The 22,341-nt window shown below is 42.2% G+C and overlaps 1 protein-coding gene across 1 annotated transcript in view; it reads left to right on the top strand.

Moving 5' to 3' along the window:
- Positions 1-22,341, top strand: part of TENM1 (teneurin transmembrane protein 1) — a 353,539-nt gene that overhangs the window by 283,687 nt on the left and 47,511 nt on the right. The window contains exons 19-22 of the mRNA XM_075513171.1: positions 572-821; positions 2,318-2,338; positions 6,453-6,685; positions 18,832-18,986. Coding sequence (XP_075369286.1) covers positions 572-821; positions 2,318-2,338; positions 6,453-6,685; positions 18,832-18,986 — 659 coding nt within the window. The remainder of the gene's footprint in view (positions 1-571; positions 822-2,317; positions 2,339-6,452; positions 6,686-18,831; positions 18,987-22,341) is intronic.

The raw sequence follows: 22,341 nt of genomic DNA, 5'->3' as shown, positions 1-22,341 counted from the left end.
TTGTGCCTCAGAATTACTCGTTGACTCTTCACCTGGCTTTGCTGCACTTGGCACCATTTTTATATACCATGAAGGACTGGCATTTAAATTTGAATATTGATTTTGTACTGCCACTCAGTGCTCTTTTGTGAAAAATGCATAGTAGTCCTGCTATTAATCTCCTTTAATTAAATATTCAAACTGCCTAAGAAATTCCTCTGTTACCTAATAAAAATTTATGAATAAAGTGAATATTAAAGTAGTAATCCCCAAGAAATCAGATAGCACTGCAATTAACAGTCAATTTGTTAGAGCATTAACCAACCATGAGTTCTCCTCATGATGTTTGGCTTTTAAAATAGCCACTAACCACTAATCGACAAAATGGTGATGGCGAAGCTTGGGACTGAACAAAATTGGAAGAGATTAGTGGAACCCTGTGACGGTCTTTAAAAGATCCACTGTTTGTTGCTGGTTTGGTAATCTGATTTTCTAGAGGACTGCACAATCTAAAACTGCGGAATCATTTAATTGCTATACATTTGCTTTTTTTTGCCTCTGTTTTCTCCCCCCCCCCCCCCCTTCCCCTTAGGAATTGTACACAAAGGAAATGGTGAAAACATGTTCATTTCCCAGCAGCCGCCAGTCATCTCAACCGTGATGGGCAACGGACACCAGAGAAGTGTCTCTTGCTCCAACTGCAACGGTCTTGCGCTCAACAGCAAACTCTTTGCACCGGTTGCTCTTGCTTCTGGGCCTGATGGTAGTGTGTACATCGGTGACTTCAATTTTGTCAGACGGATCTTTCCCTCTGGAAACTCAATTGGTATATTAGAATTAAGGTATGTCCTGGTTTAACCCCAGCCGGCAACTAAGCACCGCACAGCCGCTCGCTCACTCCCCCGTGGTGGGATGGGGGAGAGAATCGGAAGAGTAAAAGTGAGAAAACTTGAAAAGTGAGAAAGTGAGTTAAAGACAGTTTAACAGGTAAAGCAAAAGCCGCGCACGCAAGCAGAGCAGAACAAGGAATTCCTTCACTCCTCCCCATGGGCAGGCAGGTGTTCAGCCATCTCCAGGAAAGCAGGGCTCCATCACGCCTAACGGTGACTTGGGAAGACAAACGCCATCACTCCCAACGTCCCCCCCTTCCTTCCTCTTCCCCAGCTTTATATGCTGAGCATGACGCCATACGGTGTGGAATGTCCCTGTGGTCAGTTGGGATCAACTATCTTGGCCGTGTCCCCTCCCAGCTTCTCGTGCCCCTGGCAGAGCATGGGAAGCTGAAAAGTCCTTGACCAGTGCAGCAACAACTAAAGCATCCCTGTGTTATCAACACTGTTTTCTGCACAAATCCAAAACGTAGCCCCATACCAGCCACTATAAAGAAAATTAACTCTATCCCAGCTGAAACCAGCACAGGTAAAAAAATAATTAGCTTTCTCTGAGTACTGTTCATTATCCTGGCTGTGCTATGCCTATGAAAACTACAGTGAGCCTTTTTTCTTTCAGCTGTGATTTAAAGCAGCAGCCGCATTTAGTTGCCCTGTGAGCATGGGTCTCATCGACTGTCAAACAAACTCATCAGAAAACTTCCGCTTACTTTAAAGTCATCAGTTAAAAAGGGCATCTTAAGTGGCCTTTAGAACAGGTTTTGCATAATGAATTTCTACAAAGTGCAGACTGAATAGAGCTAATTTTTGTTCCTGTGAGATTTTTCATACATTTTCTCAAAAAAGTTAAAGTATTCCATGAAGTGTATTTTTGAAGAAAAGCCCGTAATTCAATAGCAAATAGGTGCAGTATCGTGTCAGGTCACAGCATTATGGCTGAAGATAGACTTACCATGTTTAAAATTAATACAATTAAATTGTTCCCCATCTGTAACAGAGGATATGACTGAGTTTAAGCAGACAAGAGCAACGTGGCGTTGCAGACCGACATGTCACAGGCCGGGCCTGTGCCACCGTTAACGACTCCCCTGTAATTATGACTCCAGCTTCCCATTCCCTTTTGGGGCCAGAGCGGAAGGCAGGAGAGCTGTCAGGCACTGATACACTAGATTTCTCTTACTCAACACCCATGAATCTCCAGCTAGCTAGCATTGCTGGGGAGGATGTTGTGTGCCGACTGTTCAGAACCGACTTGACAACGTGCAGGCAGCGGAAAGGAAGCCGTTTGAGAGAAAGAAGTAATACTGAGTAACAGGGTAAACAATGCTTTGTTATTGGGATACAGCTCTGGGAGCAGTCAGGCAAAGAATACAGTTTTGCTGAGGACTAACATTTCTTGTCTTTTTCTTTTTTTTTTTTTTTAAACCTGAACTTACCTGTCTTACTAGGAATAGAGACACGAGACACAGGTAAGTAAAACACAGTAACGGTGAGCTGTGAACCATGTTCAAGGAAGCAGTCTTACAAAAGTCCTTTTAGAAGTCTGGATACAGAGAAACAGTCTGAATGTAATAAATACAAATGTTAATCAAATTCACCATTGTTTCTGGTAAAGAAGGTTTGATTTATTCCCTTTGAAGGGATGAAGTCTCCCTCAAAATCAGCAAGCAGAGATGGAGAGGTTTAAACCCAAAAGCTGCGAATGTATTTCATAGCTGTCATATGCATTTCACGTGATGTGTGAATGATCGTAGGTGTAGCCAGCCAAGGAACGTGGAGTTTCAGCAACAAAGAAATAATAAAAAAGGCTTCAGAGTCACCCAAGAGGACTGTGCTTTAGCGGTTCTAGGATAGTACAGGCTTTAAAATCTGCCCCAGAACTGAGGACACTGTCACAGCTCAGTCCTTGCTTCTCCAGCCAAAGCAAAAGCAAGTGGCTTCCCCCCTTTCCAGTTAGCATTTTGGCATTGTGGTGTAGGGATTTCCTTAAAAGAATGAACGTTGTACATTAGGCTTCTGCGACAGATGGTGAGGGAGTTGGTTATAACAATCCAGCTGCAGAAACGACGTTGCAGGCTAGGAAGAGATCCCAAGGCACCAAGGCACTCTGTAGCCTTAGAAGCAAACTTCTTGGCATTTCAGTACTTCAGTGAGATAACCAAAGCACCACCAGTACCACCCAAGCTGGTAACGCCATGGCGTAGTATGAAGATGTGTTTGCAGGATGAGAGTACTGGTTAGAATTACTCGCTTTAGCCACCAGAATGCTATTGAATGCTATAGATCATTTGCCAGCCTACTTACAGATGATGTCACATCGCTCATATTTTATGATGAAAACTTAAAAAGAAAGAATAATTCCTGGTTGGTAAGTGCAAGGTTATATTTTTTAACTGAAGGATTGTTTCCATTTGCCTTCATGCTAAACTGACCAGTATCTTTGTAAACTAAAGAAAAGCAGCAAATTGAACTTACTGACTGTGTAATGCATTCAGAACATGAATCAGGTTTTAAATTCAGGGCTTTCTTTTGTAAAGCAGAGTTTTTTTAATACCTGCTCACTAGTAGTAGTTTCTTGATGAACTTAAATCTTAATTAAATAAAGCTGTGACAATACTCAAGTACCCCAGCCCGATTAATTCCAATAATAATTGCCTCTGTCAGTATTCTGTCCAAGTGAAATCTGTGGAAAATTGGAGGCAATCACTTGAAGTTAATGCAGCCTTTGAGGTTATGGAGGAGTACTCAGCAGTCCCACTGTATGCCGTTCTCCTGAGGCCGTAAAGGGCATAGTCGTGGTGGAAATCTCTAGGATGCTCAAAGAAACGTGTGGCAGCAGCAACTAAAAGGTGGCAGAGGCTCATGACAGTCCAAGCAGGAAAAGGCTTCGAAATCCAGTTGCTCAACACAACTTTTAGTCTCCAAAAGAGCAGGGAACGGGGGTTCTTTTTGCCAGGATAAAGAAAACACTGTGTAAAAAGGGATAGAGTTTGGAGACCAGTAAACAGAGAAAGCCACTGATCTTACTTTCGACTGTTTAAAAACAATTTATTCTGTTTGTTTTTCTTGTCATCGAGATTTTAATAAGAAAAAATAAAGCTGTTTAATAACTGGTAAAAATGGAAACTAGGCTTTGAGGGTACAGGGAAGAATTTTACTACAGGATAGTAATAACTTGTTCTGGAAAGATTGATTGTAAATCTTAGTCTACTCGATAGAGTTTTTAATAGGCTAATTTAAATAAACTCAGATTTAGATTTGATTGCAAACTTCTGCAAAGATAGCCAGTATTTGATTTTGTTCCATTTTTTACTAATACTCTTTAAATTTAAACATTTTAGTATGCAAGGCTTTAAGCATAAACATCAAGAGTTTTCTAACAGCCGGTCTATTAAGTGTAATGACAAGGATGACAGAAAATGTGTCTACAAGGAGCATATATAATGACCCCTGGTTCTCCGCAGTTTCTGAATGATGAACAATATGTTTATTTAGCATCTAGAATTCTCCTTGCAACTTTTTTTCCATAGAAGCATTTTATTAAAAAGTCACCTTTTGGCTGGCCAGTCTCTTCTGAGCTCACTCCAGAGAGCAGAAATGATTCTTACTGTTTTCAACAAACAAAATTTTATAATACTAGTGATACGTAATTTGGCATTAATTGCTTTTAGCTCATCCTCTTACTCATGTTTCATCATACCACTGTCCTCTCATTCCCTGTGTTTGCTTGGACTGGGTTTCACATCTGTTCCCCAACTGTGGGAATACCTCTGTCCTTATATTTCACCCTTCTGTCTTTTATAGATGTTTATGACTAAGGCCATCTTTAAGCTAGTCTAGCTTGTGGCCCGGTCCTCAGAGACGCCGAGTAGTTTCTGTCCCTTTTTGGATGGAGAATGAGAACCGAAATAGGCCCAAGCTCTATCACGTTTATCACGGTACAGCATTAGCCTCATCACTTATAAATGGAAATAAGATTTCAGCTGATCATCTGTTAGAAGTTTCTTAGTAATATTATAGAGTACTCAGTAGATTGCTAAAATAAAAGATATCGGTAAGTAATTTTTACATTGTTTTGCAACATTGCTCAGTAGGGTAGAACTGTCTAACAGATGAATAATAAAAGCTTAGTATCTGCCTCAGCCAAGCAAAAACTTCATATTTAAAGAGGCTCCAGCAACCTGAAATCAAATCAGTAAAGTAAGTATCATGTCAGATATTACATATCTGTCCTGGAGCTTCTGTCAGTTCTTCAGTTCTATTTCATCTAGATTCTTCCTTTCCTGGTTTGTTGTGGCATGAAAACCTGGCCCTGCCGAAGGAGCTGTACACCGAGCCTTGTCCAGCCCACCACAGACAGAACTGGCAAAGCCGAGAGGAGTCACGCGTTTCCTAACTTTGTTGCAGCCGTCTTAAGTGTTAGTTAATTGTACCAACGTTAATAAAATGTCTCTTACAAAAAAAAAAAAAAAAAAAAAAAAATAGAAATTTGAACAACCTTTGTAATCTGCAGAGCAGATAGGAAAGTAGGAAAGTCCCGTGTCGAGCAGGCAGGTCAGCGTCTTGCCCAGCCACCTGACGGAAATCTCCTCCTGCCCCTGGAGAAACACGGCAGTGGTAAAAATACTGCCTGAGCCCCCAAACGCTCTGCCAGGCACGGGCCACCGCTCTGCCTGTGCCCGTCTCCCACCATTTCGGTAACCGACTGTGGGATTTAGAGGATCTACGCCTATCTGGATGTTGATTGTATTTTATAATCAGGACTACCCTGCCGTCTCACCAGGCTCAGGACGCTGGCGTGGTGTGCCATCTGCTTAGACAGTTTCCTCAAACTGGAAGTTAACTTTCCAGTCAAAAAGAAACAAAAAGTCTTACTGGTTAATAGATGCAGCCCAGCTCTCTGATTAGAATTTATGATCCTCACCATTTAATTAACATATGTAAATATTTTTAAATAACATTTTATAATCTCAATAAGGCACTTCAGTGCATGAATTACCATGCATTAATTCATGCCTAGTTGCACTGACAGTACTTGGCCTTCTGCCTTGCTCCTGACAATACAGTCAGCATGAATTAAGGCACCACATTTCACACCTTCATATTTCGTAAGGTTTAGAAACAGATAAAAATAACCAAGAGTGGGTATTTGTGCCCATGCAGAACAGTCTGTGATTCGCTTTGCTGCAAGTCGTAGATTTGTTTTCAGTGCCAAGAGTACCAGGACTCAGCAGGTGTAGAAAAATTACCTTGCTTTTGATAGTAATAATTATAACTAAGCTGAAGGCACTCCAGTTAGCTTTATACTGGGTAGCTTGGTACTAACGGACAGACTAACTCCAGCAATACCGCTCTGCCTGAGCTCGCTACCTGGTTCGTAGCTGGCTGGGCAGGCTCTGCAGCGGGTACTGGTTTCCGCCTTCTCAGCAGTGGTGCTTGCCTGAGCTACATTAAAGCTGGTCTCACTTATGCCTCTGTCATCTCCAAGTCATTGAACGGATGTCTTCAGAAGTGTTACGCTACCATGAACAGGGATTAAAAAGAAAAACAATTTAACTTTGATGCTCTTCTCTTCTGTTTTAGTACAAGCCCTGCACATAAATATTACTTGGCCGTTGATCCAGTGTCAGAATCCCTTTACTTGTCAGATACCAACACCAGAAAAGTCTACAAAGCAAAATCTCTCATTGAAACAAAGGATCTGGCCAAAAATGCAGACGTGGTGGCAGGAACAGGTGATCAGTGCCTTCCATTTGACCAGAGTCACTGTGGAGATGGCGGAAAGGCAGCCGAGGCATCTCTCAACAGTCCAAGAGGTAAGAAAAGGGCATATCTGAAGTACTTGGCGTTGGTCCTCTGTCATTTCCTTCCGTTATTTAGAAACTCAGATGCAACTGGGTGTACAAAATGGGTCTGAGGTGATAATTTAACCAACTACAAGCAAGCCAAATCATTTCATAAAGCTCACTCGTGTTTCTAATCCAACCAGTCCTTTGTGAGGGAGCAGCAGGAGCAGCAGGCTCCAGCTAGCATCCTCTGAAATACTCTTTCCTTGTGTGGCAACACTCCTCTTTTATTACCTTTCTATTGCAAGGTGGCAGCATTTAATTATATTTAACTCTTAAGCAAATAATATGGTTGCAAAGTCAATTTTTTATATTTTATGCATTCAGGTGATTCTTGTAATGTTAATGGAGCTTACTCATACACATTAAGTCAGGGCTGTTCAAATCAGACAGACAGCAAACTCAAGTTTGTTTGGAACTCTGGTTTGTCTTTCCTCATTAAATGCACTTTGCAAAATACGAGCACCTCACCTACTGCCCGTGAAATAAGCATTTTGCTGCAGGCTGCCCGTCAGAGTACCCCCTGCGTCGTCACAGGCAAAACACGCGTGAAGCCCTCAATCCCCACCAGCGCCACAATTAATCCCCTTGCAGTGCGCGTTAGAACTGGGAAAAAGTCTCTGGGTTTGGTGCTCTAAAGCAGCTGATCACCCTCAGCTCCCACCGAAATCCCGGGAACAAAGGGTACGCAGCAGCCCCCACGGCAGAGCCCTGAGTGGGCTTTTGGCGTGCTCCCCTGTGGCACACCGCTCCCTCCTAATGACTGGCTCGAAGGAAGGGCTATGATTCTTTTTCAGGAGCTAATAAAGGACGGCTGTATATCACTAGGAAATTAGAATGTATATCCAGGCAGAAACGTCTCTAAGACAAGCAAATAATCCTGTTTTAAGGCTTAGCAACAGACACATTGTAATTATAGAGTGACTTTAAGGTGTCTTTAATGATAGAAGGTAAGCGTGAGGTAAGTACAAATAAATGTTAATCTTCAGGCAGCTAATTAATGTAATGAATCAATTCTAAAAATAGTAGAAAACAAAGGTTTTCAGATCCTTTAGCCGGCACATGATTGATGTTTATTGCTGATTACAATTGATTATATCTAATTACAATACAATTAGTTGTTCCATCTTCTTTTCTTATTGGGGAGGTATGTTGGTGAAAATTTGTAATATGCTATTTGCTTTAAAAATACCCTAGTCGTAAAGAAATGAAGAGGATTAAAAGTACAATTTGTGAGTTCTGGGGCAAGCAACCAGCAAATATTGAAAAATTAACTGCTAGCAGACAATGGCGTCTATACTGGCAAATTCAGGTAACGGCTCCCAGCTGCTTTTGGTTTATCCATCTACTCTAAATTACATCAGTTGGAAATTGTCAGCTTTGTTATGTTTGGGCTTTTGGACTGTGATCTCAAGGAACCACGGACGTTCCTTTCTTGTACAGGGCCCAGCAAAACCCAGCATCAACCTGTGGTCACCAGCACCGTATGAACAAATAGCTGTGTGTTATCGTAATGGCCTTATAGGTCCCTGGCCTTGTTTTCCTCTAACGGTAAGAGGTTGAATATCCTTGGGAAGCAGCAGGAAGTACTTGCCTGGTACCCGTAGATCCATTAGTTATTAAGAAACTTAAAAGTCTCACATACTTAAATACGGTTTGAGAGATTCTTTTGGATCACTTATTTTGCTTGTTATTGGACTCATTGTCAAGTCAGAAGATGTCACATTTCTACTGAAATAACATTCAAACCGTATACGCAAAAATATTTTTTCTAGGAGGCAGGAAACACTGACAAAAATTTTGGTGAGGCCACAGAACTCACCAAACCGTTTTTATGCATGTTTAAAAATACTTGAACACAAAGCAGCACAATATTATGTATTTGACCACAGAAATAAAGGAATTGTTTCTAATTTCTCACCTCTGAGATTTTTACAGTGCAAAAATAGGTACCTGGTAATGCAGATAAAGACAGAGTAACTGCCAGAGATTATTAAATAGAATCACTTGCATTACTCAATGACCAGACAAGATTAGCATTTGTTTTTTAAGCTGATGTAGAAATTTTTTTACCTGTTTTTTTCCATTTGCCTTATTTTTGTCCTGAGTATTCCTTTTCTTCCTGTTATAAATGAAAAATAAATTTACCTCTTACTTGGCAGAAAGGTATTATCTGAGAAGGCACTCCGTTTAGGGGCCATCTGACCTTGGTTAGTTACAGCTCAAAAGCTGTATTCTCATTTTTGCTACCGGCTGCTTGTGTGACTCTGAATAAGGGCTTATCTATACGACTCAGTTTATCCATTTGCAAAATTGGTAAGAAATACCTACTGTGTCACACTTGTGAAACTTAATCCTGTTTGGTAACATCCTCAGGAGTATGTTAATAAGTGGAAATCCCAATACTCTTTCTTGTTTGCTTTTCTGAATACAAGTCGCTTCAAATGCTCTTTTAACTTTTTTGAACTCCTATCATAACGATTTTTCTACTTCAGTGGGCACGCAGGTAGGTTTGGGGAGAGTCCTAGGTGATTATTATTTAATGATTTAAGTCTTTCATCAACTTTTATTTCTCATTATCTTTATTTGGCAAGACTGCCTTTGCCTAGTGACCAGGAATTAAATGCCAAACAGGAAAGCGGCATGAAGTGACACTAAGCACTTACGATTTGATCTGCTTTCCACAACTTTTATTTTGCAGGTAACAAGCACGCGTAGCTTTGTTCAGTCTGTTCCCACTTCTCTGTGAAGGACTAGAGAGGGGGCCTAGCAAACGTTAATCTCGCACTATTGTATGTTGAGCTGACTTTGAAAGATGCTTTTAAACATGCATGGGTGATGTAGTTGAAATTTGAACTTCAATATATTATTTTTACTGCAACTTTCTTTAATTCTGTAGAGATCTCAGACTAATGAGTCATGTAATAGATGACCAAGTACTTAAGCAGAATGTGAAATGATACGAGGTGGGGACATAAAATAAGATCTGTGACAAGCTGAACACATTTATTATACAAGAAGATATTGAAAATGAGGAAGTAACTACACAAGATATTAATCATTGACTGAATTCCAATCACTTGAACTTTACCAAGTAACAGACTTTAATTTTGGGGTGGGGAATTCTGTTTGGTGGGTTTGGGGATTTTTTGACAAAAAGTATTTATGGCACATCTAGTCACCAACACTATCGTTTAAACAGCCTGGATTAGTATTTATAATAAAGCACTAAGGGATAGTGTCCTGATTTTAATTAGATTAGTCATTGAGTATCGGAGCAGTAAGAAGCACTAAAATTAATAGAAATACCTGGGAGTTGTTCTACTTAGCACTGCAAAGCCAATGCCTGGATCAAAGGCATTAAACACTTACCTACCCTGCCCTTCTGAAATCAGTGGGCTTTAGACATGTAAATAGATTTGACTTTCCAAGCTTAATTGACAGAGGCAGTGGGAGGCCGAGACAATCAAGTTACCACATTTTTGCTGAGCTACAGGGTTCCCCAGTCAGTATACTAAGAAAAGTGTCTTGGATTAACATCTGATTTCAGTTACCTCGTATCTGTGACAGCCTCAGAGCATTCACGCAGGACGGCTGTGGTGGAAAGACAAACTAGGTAACTTTTGTGAAAACAGCAAGTCCCTCCCATGATGGAACCCTAAGCATCAGAAGTGACTTACAACTTTTGGAAGCCCAAGCACTAAATCCCAAGATTTAAGCATCTATGGTCCTGCAGTGCCTGCTTTTTGACTCCCGGGTCCAGGCCGGACTCTAGAACTAGAAGAGAGAGGCAGGCGCTGTCTGTGCAAGCTGCGCGTACGTCAATGCCTCGAGAAATCAAAAACTGCGCGCTGAGGACAGAGTACTTGAAGGCAGTGCAGTGGCCTCACTGCAGATGCACTGACCTCAAAGCAAGCACCAGGGAAATGTAGAAGGTTGGAATAAGTTCTAAATCCCATACATAAAAGTACCTTCTACACAGCTGTAGCAAAGAGCCTTTTTCACTCAGACCCATGGCCATGAGCTAGCAATACACATGAAAGCTTAAATTAAAAGTCGGTGTACTGCAGTGTAGTTTTCTTCATTTTGCTTGAAATTACTAAGGAAATACTACTAAAAAAACCGCATGGTTTTGAAAATGTGTTCGCCCCGGTAGCTTACATCCTGAAATAATCAGTCTTGTTGCTCACCATCTGCAGCAATACTTTCTAAAGTAAATAAAGCTGTAAGAACAACTGCTCAGATTAAACCTTTACATTTGTCAAATGACAGTATCCCATTTAGGGCTACTGCTGCTGCTCAGCTGAAAGATTCCTGTTACCTTCACTAGGATGCAGACCAAATTTCTAACATAGACCTCTGTGAAAACAAGACCCCCTTGTCATAGGTAATGATTAATACTATTTATTCAGCAATCTTTGCTACTCCATACATTCCTAAGACCTTTTCAACGGTTCCATACAATTCAAAAAGGAAAGCAAAATGGGGTAAGATGTTTCATTAGCGATATATAAAGTAAGAAGCAGACAAACCAAGGTGATTTGCAGGCTCGAGTCATTGTCGTGTATGCCTCAGAACCAGCAAAAAAATTCATCTCATGCCATTTTTCATTCAGCAAAATTTATTCCGTATTTTTCTCGTCAGTAGGCTTAGCTACCTATGATTTCAGAAGTCTGGGAATCTTGTAGAACATTTAAAGTAAACTTTTTAGACAGTAAGTTTTCCTACATTTCATCCAACCTTCATCTGAATGCCTAAGTTACTCACTTTTCTGCTAACCACTGTCAGCAGTAAGTATGACGCCAGTCATGGTGTCTCAGCCTGGAAGCAGGGCATTTTCATTCACAGTCAGTAGTTCAAAATGCTGTTTGCTCCAACTCGGCTGCTACCCATCTAAAGAGAACACCACTAAGTGCAAGTACTGAAGTCGTGTTCTAGCTGACAAAGAACTGCTGAATATTTTGCCGCTAGTACTGAGACAGTAATGAAGTAAAGATGACAAAGATCACAAAGCAACAGACTGCAAATCACTTGAATCATATTTTGAGTGGTGTATTATGGTAACCTATAAATAACTAATTGCATAAAATTGCTTTAGTAGTTTCTAGATGGCAGCTTTAATTAAAAGCACCGGAGACATTTAGAAGTTTAGAAATGGATGGCATGTAATTTGCCCTTTTACCAACCATAAAATGGTAATTAACCAATTTGATTCACTTCTTCCTATTAAAAGTTTTATGAGAATCACAAGGTCCTTCTAAATACAGTTTTTCTTCAGCAGAAGGTGGCATTCTCTTTTTATCAATCCTCACCAGTCCTTTTAGATGTTCTTTTACAAATTCTTCAGAAGTTTAATTAGAAGTTTTCAATGTAAAATGCTCATTTGCAAAGTTTTTAGCTGGGCAAAACGTGTAAAGTAGAATATCCAGAAATGGGCAACGTATAGCTCTAGGTGCTGTTTATTGATGTGTTCGAAAAGGATTTGTTCCCAAAAAGACTCTCTTAGAATGCAAGTGCGGGCTATGATGGGGAGGAAAAAAAATAAAAGAAAATATCTTAATGGGGAATTTACTGTATTACTTTTAATCCACATTTTTAGCACTATAAGCTTAGCTCCATTAACGTTGAAATGCCGTAATTTCTAGACTGAAAGATCATATGTATAATAATCATGTGTATTTTGAATTTATACCTATGAGAACTACACACAAGAGTGATCAGTTTGCTTTCAAAGTGTTTCTTGCATTTGTAAGCGTGTACACATGCGCACTAAGGCAGATCTGTCAAGGGAAATAACCCTTTAACCAAAATCGCTCCTGCGAGCGTACAACAGGAGAGGGGCTAGTCAGCCTTCTGTGTTTATCATGGTTGTGGTCGGCCCGTCTACTAAGTACTATTTTGTGCAGAAAACATTTATAAAGGCAAAACTTTTTCTGCAGAGTCTTTCTAGTGATGATACTTAGTAGCCATGTGTGATTGCACTAGCAGCAGTTCATTTTTAATGTTAGTCAACAGAATTTAAATGGTACTGATTAAAAGACCTCTAAGTGTTACAAATACTGTTCCAAGATGTCTGCGCATAAATCTACTGGAGGTAGATGTTCATAAGAGCTACTGTTTTACATTCAGGTACAAAATCTAGTCCTATGTAAGACAGCCCCAATGACGAAACGTGACTAAAAACAGTCCTTCAGCACAAGCACGTTACTCAGAAAAACAGATTGTGCTCAGCCGTGAGTCAAAGAACAAGACTAAATCATTGCACAAGTTTATTTTGTCCTTACTCAGACATGGGTGTTTAATGAGGAATCTCATATCCAAGCAAGGTAAGTCTCACTTGTGCAATAGGTCGCATTTGTGCCCAAAGACAGCATCCGTTGGGCATACGGTTTAGCGTGCCCAACGGATGCTGTATTCTGTATGTTTAGTTCCTTAAAAAAAACAGAATCAGACCGAGAGCCTAATAGAAGCTACATCGCATTCTCTGTGCAAAGAAAAGACACCCAAAAATGAGCTTTTTTCCTCACTCACGGAGCGAGCAGTGTTCCTACTGGCACTCAGCGCAGTTCATTGCACTCAGCATGTGCGTGTTTCCTCTCCGAGTGCCTCGGTGATTAAAGCACAATTGAAGTGCTGCGTGTGATTTGATTCTGCATTACACTGTACGTCAGAAAAGGATTAAAAATAAGCTCTTGGAGTACAGATTATGGGAAGCATCATGCAAGATGTGACAGGAGCATTAATGAATCCAACTCTAATAATGAATAAATTGGGACGGTTTAGCCACAAATCTGTATTTTGTTTCCCAATGGATGCCTTATATATGCCTTAAGTCAACAAGACTTAAATGCATAAGTAATTTTTTCAAATGGATAAAGTCATGTTGTTTTAGTATACGGTAGTAAGCACTGGAAGCAGTAGTTCATTGATTAGGAAGTACCAGGAATTTATTATCTTTAGTACAAATACTGAAGACATGGCCTTGTTTATGCCATCGCGCTGGCATATGTACTTCCCTTGCAGATAGATTGCCTTTCTGCAATGGCTGGAGAGCAAAATGTACACTATTAACATTAAAGGATCTTTCGTTTTCTTATATAGTCAGTGTTTGAAATCCATTCAGCAACACGACTGAGTAGCTTTATTTCATTGCAGCATAATTTTTGGTTTTTATATAATGGATGGTTTGCAGCCAACACAGCCATCTGCTCACAGGGAAATTGCGCAAAAACAGAAGATGCACTTGCCCTAGTGACAGATCCTGGCCTTGTGTTATCCGTGGCATGGATCCGAGCCAGGGCTGCGCTACCCCGGTGAGAAGCGTAGCTCCTCCCTTACCATGCAGAACCACCCCTCTGCAAAGGCAGGCTAAGACACGGCACGCGTGCTGTAGTTCCCACCCACATCAGGTTTCTCCTTTGAGCCCGTGAACCACACTGGAAAGCGATTCAAATCCCATCTAATACTGCTCCGCAATGCAATATCAGTAAGGTTAAAAACACCCCCAACAATCGTAGCTGCATGCACACCACAACAGTCACATACGGTAGTCCTTGCTCCTCACACCTTCCCTGCCGCAGCAGTCCAGCGTGGCTTTTTCTTCTCCAAAGGAGTCTTGAGGAACTCCAAGACTGAAAAGAAAGTAGTAGGAGGACTGGGACTGAAGACACTTTTGTCTCCAACCTTGACACATCCCTGAAGAAACAACCCGAGAACAATTTCCTAGCAGCTTTTCCATGTACTAATAAGCCCTTAGCATGCTTCAGCTTTACAGCGTAAAGCTGGTCAGAGCAGGGCGGAGCGCAGGCAGGAGGGCAGGAACCCCTGAGCATCCCAGTGAGAACAGCAAGAGGTGCCCCAGAGCCCGGCTCCACCTGTTCTGTGCCCCAAACTGTGGTAGCAGACTCAACACAGCCATTCTCATTTTCGGAAGAGAAAATTTATCCATGTACACACTAAACTGCAGATCATGACAAGAGTACAAGGCTGTACTCTTCATTGGGTAAAAAACTGGCTGGATGGCCAGGCCCAAAGAGTGGTGGTGAATGGAGTTTACTCCAGTTGGTGGCTGGTCACAAGCGGGGTTCCTCAGGGCTCGGTTTTGGGGCCAGTCTTGTTTAATATCTTTATCAATGATCTGGACGAGGGGATTGAGTGCGTCCTCAGTAAGTTTGCAGATGACACCAAGCTGGGTGGGAGTGTTGATCTGCTGGAGGGTAGGAAGGCTCTGCAGAGGGACCGGGACAGGCTGGATCGATGGGCCAAGGCCAATTGTATGAGGTTCAACAAGGCTCAGTGCTGGGTCCTGCACTTGGGTCACAGCAACCCCATGCAACGCTACAGGCTTGGGGAAGAGTGGCTGGAAAGCTGCCCAGCAGAGAAGGACCTGGGCGTGTTGGTCAACAGCCGTCTGAATATGAGCCAGCAGTGTGCCCAGGTGGCCAAGAAGGCCAATGGCATCCTGGCTTGCATCAGAAATAGCGTGGCCAGCAGGACTAGGGCAGTGATCGTGCCCCTGTACTCGGCACTGGTGAGGCCGCAGCTCGAATACTGTGTTCAGTTTTGGGCCCCTCACTACAAGAGAGACATTGAGGGGCTGGAGCGTGTCCAGAGAAGGGCAACGAAGCTGGTGAAGGGTCTGGAGCACAAGTCTGATGAGGAGCAGCTGAGGGAGCTGGGGTTGTTTAGCCTAGAGAAGCAGAGACAAGACCTTATCGCTCTCTACAACGACCTGAAAGGAAGTTGTGGTGAGCTGGGTGTCAGTCTCTTCTCCCAAGTAACAAGCCATAGGACAAGAGGAAATGGCCTCAAGTTGCACCAGGGGAGGTTTAGATTGGATATTAGAAAAAATTTCTTTACTGAAAGGGTTGTCCAGCATTGGAACAGGCTGCCCAGAGAGGTGGTGGAGTCACCATCCCTGGAGGAGTTCAAAAAACGCATAGACATGGCACTTTAGGACACAGTTTAATAGGAATGGAGGTGTTGGGTTGACGGTTGGAAAAAGATGATCTTAGAGGTCTTTTCCAACCTTAATGATTCTATGACTTGGGCCTTTGGGAACTATTGTCATGAAAGCCTCTGCAGACTTCTAGCTGCACCACAGAAGGTGCAGTCCTTTCAGTGTGGTTTGCTCTGTTGGCTCTGCCATGTGCGTTCCCTCAGAACAACATTTGGAAAAACCTCATCAGATTTATATATTAATTGTTTATATGGTCATTAATAACAGGGCTGGATTTCTTTTTGCTTCATTTGAGGTTTTAGGGTGGATGTTTTAGCAGCTCAGGTGTATCAAAAGAGATTTTGCGGTTTGCTTGGCACACCTAGCCTTTGCTTCTGAAGAGGCAGCCAGCCCTCAGCTCCAGCCCTGCGGGCACCCCTAATTCTGGCCTTTTGTGTGCACAGGTCTCTTCAGTGCCATGTCTCTTTAGCACGCATGGGGGACAGACAGAGGGACAGACATCCTCTTCCCAAAAACTGGAACACACAGGTCAACCCCCAACACCAAAACAAACCCTTTTGCTTCTCAGATGCACTCTACCTCAGCTCACCTTCAAACCTTCAGCCTTTCAGATTTATAATTGGACTTCTCAGAAGCAGACAACAGCCTTAAGCTTGCCAGTTGTTCTGTAGTTTCCGAAAGCACCATTAATCTCTAATTAAAGAGTAAAGATCCTCTGAGGGAGCCAGTACCAAGGAGGCACGATCTGTGAGCTCACAGGCCAGCAGAGACCCAAGCCCTAAGAGGTCTGCTCTTCCTTCAGCCTTTTTATAACCTCCCAGATTTCCCCCCAGCTGACCCATCCAGCCCCCCAGGTGATTTCAGTCCCCCAGGTGACATCTGCCCCGGGGAAGCGGACATTTCGGTGATCAGCCATGTCACACAGCGAAGCGACGTAGCCTAACTCTGTACCCTGCAGCACTTCAGCAGTCCGTGGGTGTTTTTTGTCCTGGATGGAGAAGGTGGCAGGATGGTGAACAGCCCTCTTCTAATGGCAGTTCACAGCCAGATGAATACACTGAATTGACAATTTAAAGAATTAATTTCAACTACCCGCACGGTGCTGGTAGATAGCCTGAAAGCCGGATGCAGTAGGAGCGCTAGATGGTAATGTTAACTGCTGTGGCCTCTGGATTTTTTTTTGTGATGATACCCTCAGACGTTTGCAAGGTGCCTAAACGTCACCTGCGGTGAAGAGGCACCTCCGGATGGGAACTGGACAGTGGGGGACATGGTGGCAGGGTGTACCCGGGAGGCCTGTCCCCCCGTGAGGCCTTTGCAACCTCACCCAGGTTGAGGTCTTGGGCAGAGTAAGGGATGGAAACCCGCCGGCGGCGGCGGTCAGCCTGCTCCGGCAGAGGGGAGCGTCGAGCCCTCGCTAACCTCCTGGCCACGACAGAAAAACTGGTGCGGACACTATTCCTGCTTTCCGATAGAAGAGAAGTGGTCATGGGCAGTTTGTCTTGGCACCCTGCCATTGGGGGCTAGCACTGTAAGAGAAAGCGTATTACGCTCCAATGCGTATGTAACTCAAACTCAATTCCCAGGCATTGCCAGCTGCCAGGCACAGATTTACTTAGGGGCCTGGGGAGAGTGTGCCCCGTTCTCCCAGCCCCATGGGAGATGCGTGTTCCCCATCAGGGCTGCCTGCCCCTGCCCCTGCCCCTGCCCCTGCCCCCAGACCGCTTACCCTCCCTTGCCCCTGGCTACAACTGCTCCTACAGATTGAAAGAAGTATAAGAAAAATGGGACTGGGAGGTGAGGGAATTCAGTTTGGGGCTTTTCTTCTTTTTTAATGGCGTGTGGAATTGCTTAGTGAGATCCTAAACTGGCATGCAGACAAGTGTTTTGTAAACTCGGAGTACATACAGCCTTCGGTTGTGCTAAATCCAGGGGACAAAAATCAAGAACCATATAAGCCACTGTCCAAACCATCTGTTCAAGTCCTCTGCTTTTCATTTCTGTGTAGCAGAACATAAATTCATTATTAAAATAGCTTGGCTGTGCACAGCAGCTGCTATAATTGCAAAGTTATGCAACTTTAAATGGGAAATTATGAAGTAGTTTAAAGCAAGAAATGGAGCGGTTTTGGTAGAAAGGATTTCACAAACCTAACATGAATAGAAGTGCTTTTCCAGCTATATTTTCAACATTTCAGGGAAAAAAGATCTTACTTACAGTTCATGCAATACAGAAAAGTCTAACAAATTGAATGCAGGAAGAACCAGGGAGAAAGCGTTAGACTGGGAGAGACCAGGGTTGAGTTGTGGCGTGGCTGTACCACACGCTGCCGGTGGGAGACAGCAAGCCCTCCGGTCCTCAGTTCCCCACTGAAATACAGAAGACCATGACCTCTCCTTTGCACAGCCCTCGCGTTTGTTTCTGGGTCCCTCTCTCCTGCGCAGTGCGGTGCAGCGGCGCTAGAGCTATTGCAGATCCAGAAGTGGGAGACCTGCACTAGCTCCTGCTGAAGCCCACTGTTGTCATGAGGCTGGTTCCAGTACGCGACCATCGTCTTGGGCAACGCTGCACTGCGATACGCTCTGCGGCACAGATATTCCTTCTGCCTGCTAAGCGGAGCCTGCTTTGCACCATTCGTACGTATAGCCCGTATCACGCCAAAAGTCTCTCTCGCTTTCTGTGGGTGCTTCTTCCTTGCTCAGACACTCTGATAACTCAGACGGTACAGTAAGAAAAAAAAATTTGCCTCTGCATGAGAATTAAGAAAGTGAAAATGAAGAAAAATCAACTGTAAGATAAGATTTTAGAAAAGCTAGTCTTGTCCCACTCTGTGACAGACATGAAGCAAAGTTATTGAGAGCCTCATTCTATGTATATAGAATTACAGTACAAGCAAAGCCTCTGCTGTTCTGTTCTGTTTCTTCCTCATATCTTCCCTCTTTCTCTGTAGACGAAGACAGGCTGATATATGGGTATGATCTTTCCATATACAATTTGTATAAGCCTCAAATAATCAATGGGTAGAAAAAAAAAGTCATACTTTTTTTAATCGGCAGATTTTCAGAGTCTAAGAGGAGAGGAAACATTTTAGGCTCATACTTTTTAATCTAGATAACATCGGTACTAACACTCTTTTTTACCCTTTCCCTTCATCCAGGTATCACTGTAGATAAGCACGGATTTATTTACTTCGTTGACGGTACCATGATTCGGAAAATTGATGAGAACGGTGTGATCACAACAATAATAGGTTCGAACGGCCTCACATCAACCCAGCCATTGAGCTGTGACTCCGGAATGGACATCACTCAGGTAGGCACCTGGTTTTCCTGTGTTGTCATTTTTCTACACATTGTGGAGACAGATAACTTAGTTTCTTGTACAAGGATTATATATCAGAATATGCTGGATGAATCAGATAATTCTGGACTGCACAGTATGGAGTGGATCTTCCATTCACACGATTATTTTAAGGCGTACCATATAAATGCAAAACTATATACTTGATTTTTTTTCCACGATATGGCATATGAATGTGTAGAGGGGCTTATATAAAAAATACATAATGCTTTAGAAAGCTGCTTGCTACTCTGAGATATATCTTCTAAGGAGTTTATCAGAAGTTTAGAGTGCTTTCCTTTAGTCCAGCATTCAGAGTGATTTGCTTGAACTACTAAATGGATAAAATAGATATTCTGTTTACATCTAAGTATGTTCTAAATCATGGAGGAGCATTACAGTAAGTAATTACACAACGGCGGTATTGTAGTGAAGCTGCTGCATTTCAATACATTTCTCAAAGTGCTTTTCAGTTCTTATTTCAAGAGCAGTGTAAAAGAAATTGGACTAAAAGACACTTATCGCATCTCTAGTTTATGCTAAAAAAGATATATAGATAAACATGAAGAAACATAAATGGTACTCTTGACTAGTCGGTGAGCCACGCTTACAGATAGCACAAGGAAGGGATTGGCCTTTGCCGATAAATACTTGAATTAATCAGCTTCAAAATGGGGGAAAAGCTGTTCTTGAAAAAATCTTGAGGCATTCAAGTAACACAGTGAAGTTTTGTTATGGATTGTGTAAGCTAATAACCAAGATCCAGTTCATTTTGTATTTCATTTTCTCCCCGCCCTTTTCTCAGTCCTTCGCAATTGGAAAATCAGTTAAAATACACTGCGTAACAGTGGTAAGGGCTTGTTCCTCGTTTCTAAGCAGACTTTGAGTAATAGCAGGTGACTGTGATCTTGTATTCACATACATGAAGAATGTTGGGTCAATGTTTTGGGTAGCTCGTAGCAAATTTCCCAGGGACAAACGATGGAATCGAATGCTGCTGTCAGAGAAGCACTCGGGGATTTTATTGCTAGAGTCAAAACAGAAAAACGTGTCCTTGTTCCATTTCACCTGGCGCTGCACCCTAAGCATTTGCAAATGCGGGGAGGGGAACCTCAGCTTCCCTGTTCCCAGTTCTGGGATGGACAGGCCTTTGTATTCTCTCGCGTCCAGCAGGCACGCAATTATTCCGTGTAAAGCGGGACAGGGTCAGCTGGCTTAGTTGTGCTAAACCCAAGCTTAAACTAGCCTAGTAATTATCTTAAGATCATATGGCTCCTGGGCACCTTGGCTTCTGCTCTGGCACCTCTTCGTGCAGGGCAGCCGGTCCTGAGCCCACTGCAGCAAGCCGCGCTCCCCAGCTGGAGCCCCCGACTCGCCGCTCCTGTGCTGCGTACCGGCTGGCAGGAGCCGCGCGTCACGGAACTCGGAGCTGCCTGCAGCACGTTTGCTCGCTTCTTGGATACATAGAACAACTGCCTGGGGCATCGAGAACCAGGTTAGAGATCTCGGAGGTGCAGGGAATGGTGCCAGGTGCAACGTCTGCTCCCTGCCTTCTCCTTGTGATCCGCATCTCGGGCGGTACGAATAATTGCTTTACTGGCCATATAATGTGCGGCTGTGTGCTTACGTGCAATTTTTTGCTCATTTTGCTCGGTAACAAAATGTCTCGCTAAATCTGAAACGGTGAGTTTTGATGGTTTTCAATTCTTTTTAAAAAATGCAAATACCCTTTAGCAAATAAGTTGCAGCAGGGCGTTTGGCAAATGCAGAAATAAAATGATTTTATTTTTTAAATTAAAATGAAGTTAAAAATTTTAGGGCTGAAATCAAATATGCCAAATTTGTAAGTAGATTTAAATAGCTGTAAAATCCTATTTTTTGGTCGGTTGGCTAGTTGCCAGAAACAGGTTTAGTTTACCTTACTCTACAACATAGTTCTAATGCCATGGAGAAAGGGCTTCTTCAAAATCATAGATGGGAAAAAGCATGTAAAGCATGTCATAGAGCAAATTCTTCTTCATATTGCTCTCAGGACATCAGCATTCAGCTCAGATAGGGCCTTCTTTTCATAGAAGCAGAAATAAACTTTTTTTTTTTCCATGAACAATCCAGGTGCTTCCATGCTGCAGCACCCACAGAAAACTATTGCCGCACGTTTCTCAAAATTTTGCAAATGTTTCAGCATTCTGGGAAATCAAGATACGTTCTTACCACATAGATGGAGATAATCTTCAGATAAATTGCGAATGCATGCCAGTAAATATTCTAAACCACATAATACATGATGGCATATTCAAGTGTCCCTAAAAAGTGGCCAGTCTCATTTTCTAAGTTGAAATATAGCAATACTTACTGTATAATTTTCTGTCACTGATAGGTGAAGTCACTTTGTTGACAATCTGCAGTATAGACGTCCATAGAGCTTTTGGAAGCATTTCTTGTTTGGAGGATTTGTTTTCTGGGGGTTTAAGGGAATCTCCCTATTGAAATTCTTCACAAAATCCATACTTTTGAGGTTTTTTACATAGGCAGTAAAACACAGACACAAAAAAAAATGCCGAGAATGCATGTTCTGAAAACTAACTGTATCAAATTTGCTTGATAGTCTTCTTCAAAATTGTTGCTGATAACCAGAAAACTCTATGAAATAATCACATCCCCTTGAAGTCAAGCATGTTAATCTGAAATTATATCAATGAAAATAAGGGAATGATATTTTCTCTTAGTCAGAACCAATTGTATATCCTTGCAAGACTGCTGAGTTTATTCCAGAATGGCACAAACATAAATGAAAAATGAATTTGGCCCATCGCCACTTAAATTGTTTTTTGGCTAAATTACAAATGGCATTTACATCAAGAGAATGTGGGTTGCTCACAAATTGTGTGTTTAGAGGGACTTATGAGATAGGTTAATAAAATCAATTCTCAAAGCTAAATTTGTTCTGACAATAAAATCAACGGCTTGCTCAAAATCAATATTTCTTGATTTACTGAAGTACAAAAATGTACTCTTGAAGTAAACACATAGAAAAACTGCCCATTGCGAAAACTACCATAAATGACAAGCTTTCACTTTAAGGCATTCACTTTAATAAATGAGTTGATTATGAAAGGGTTTAATCATTTATTCCAATATCAGTTTTGATGGAAACACTTCTTATTAATCATTCCGTGTTTGTTATTCACCACCTTCTCGTTCTTAAGCATAGTATTCTGCATTCATAATAGGGGGAGGGCAGGACAGCTGGGGTTGGAAAGATTATATGTTGTGGCAAATAAACCGCCAAGCTCTGACTAATTACTTCGATCTCATACTTCACTGTGAG

The sequence above is a fragment of the Mycteria americana genome, chromosome 10 (assembly GCF_035582795.1).
Source record: "Mycteria americana isolate JAX WOST 10 ecotype Jacksonville Zoo and Gardens chromosome 10, USCA_MyAme_1.0, whole genome shotgun sequence".
Lineage (NCBI taxonomy): Eukaryota > Metazoa > Chordata > Aves > Ciconiiformes > Ciconiidae > Mycteria > Mycteria americana.
Note: the sequence above shows the minus strand (reverse complement) of the source record. Positions and strands in the feature narration are given on the sequence as shown.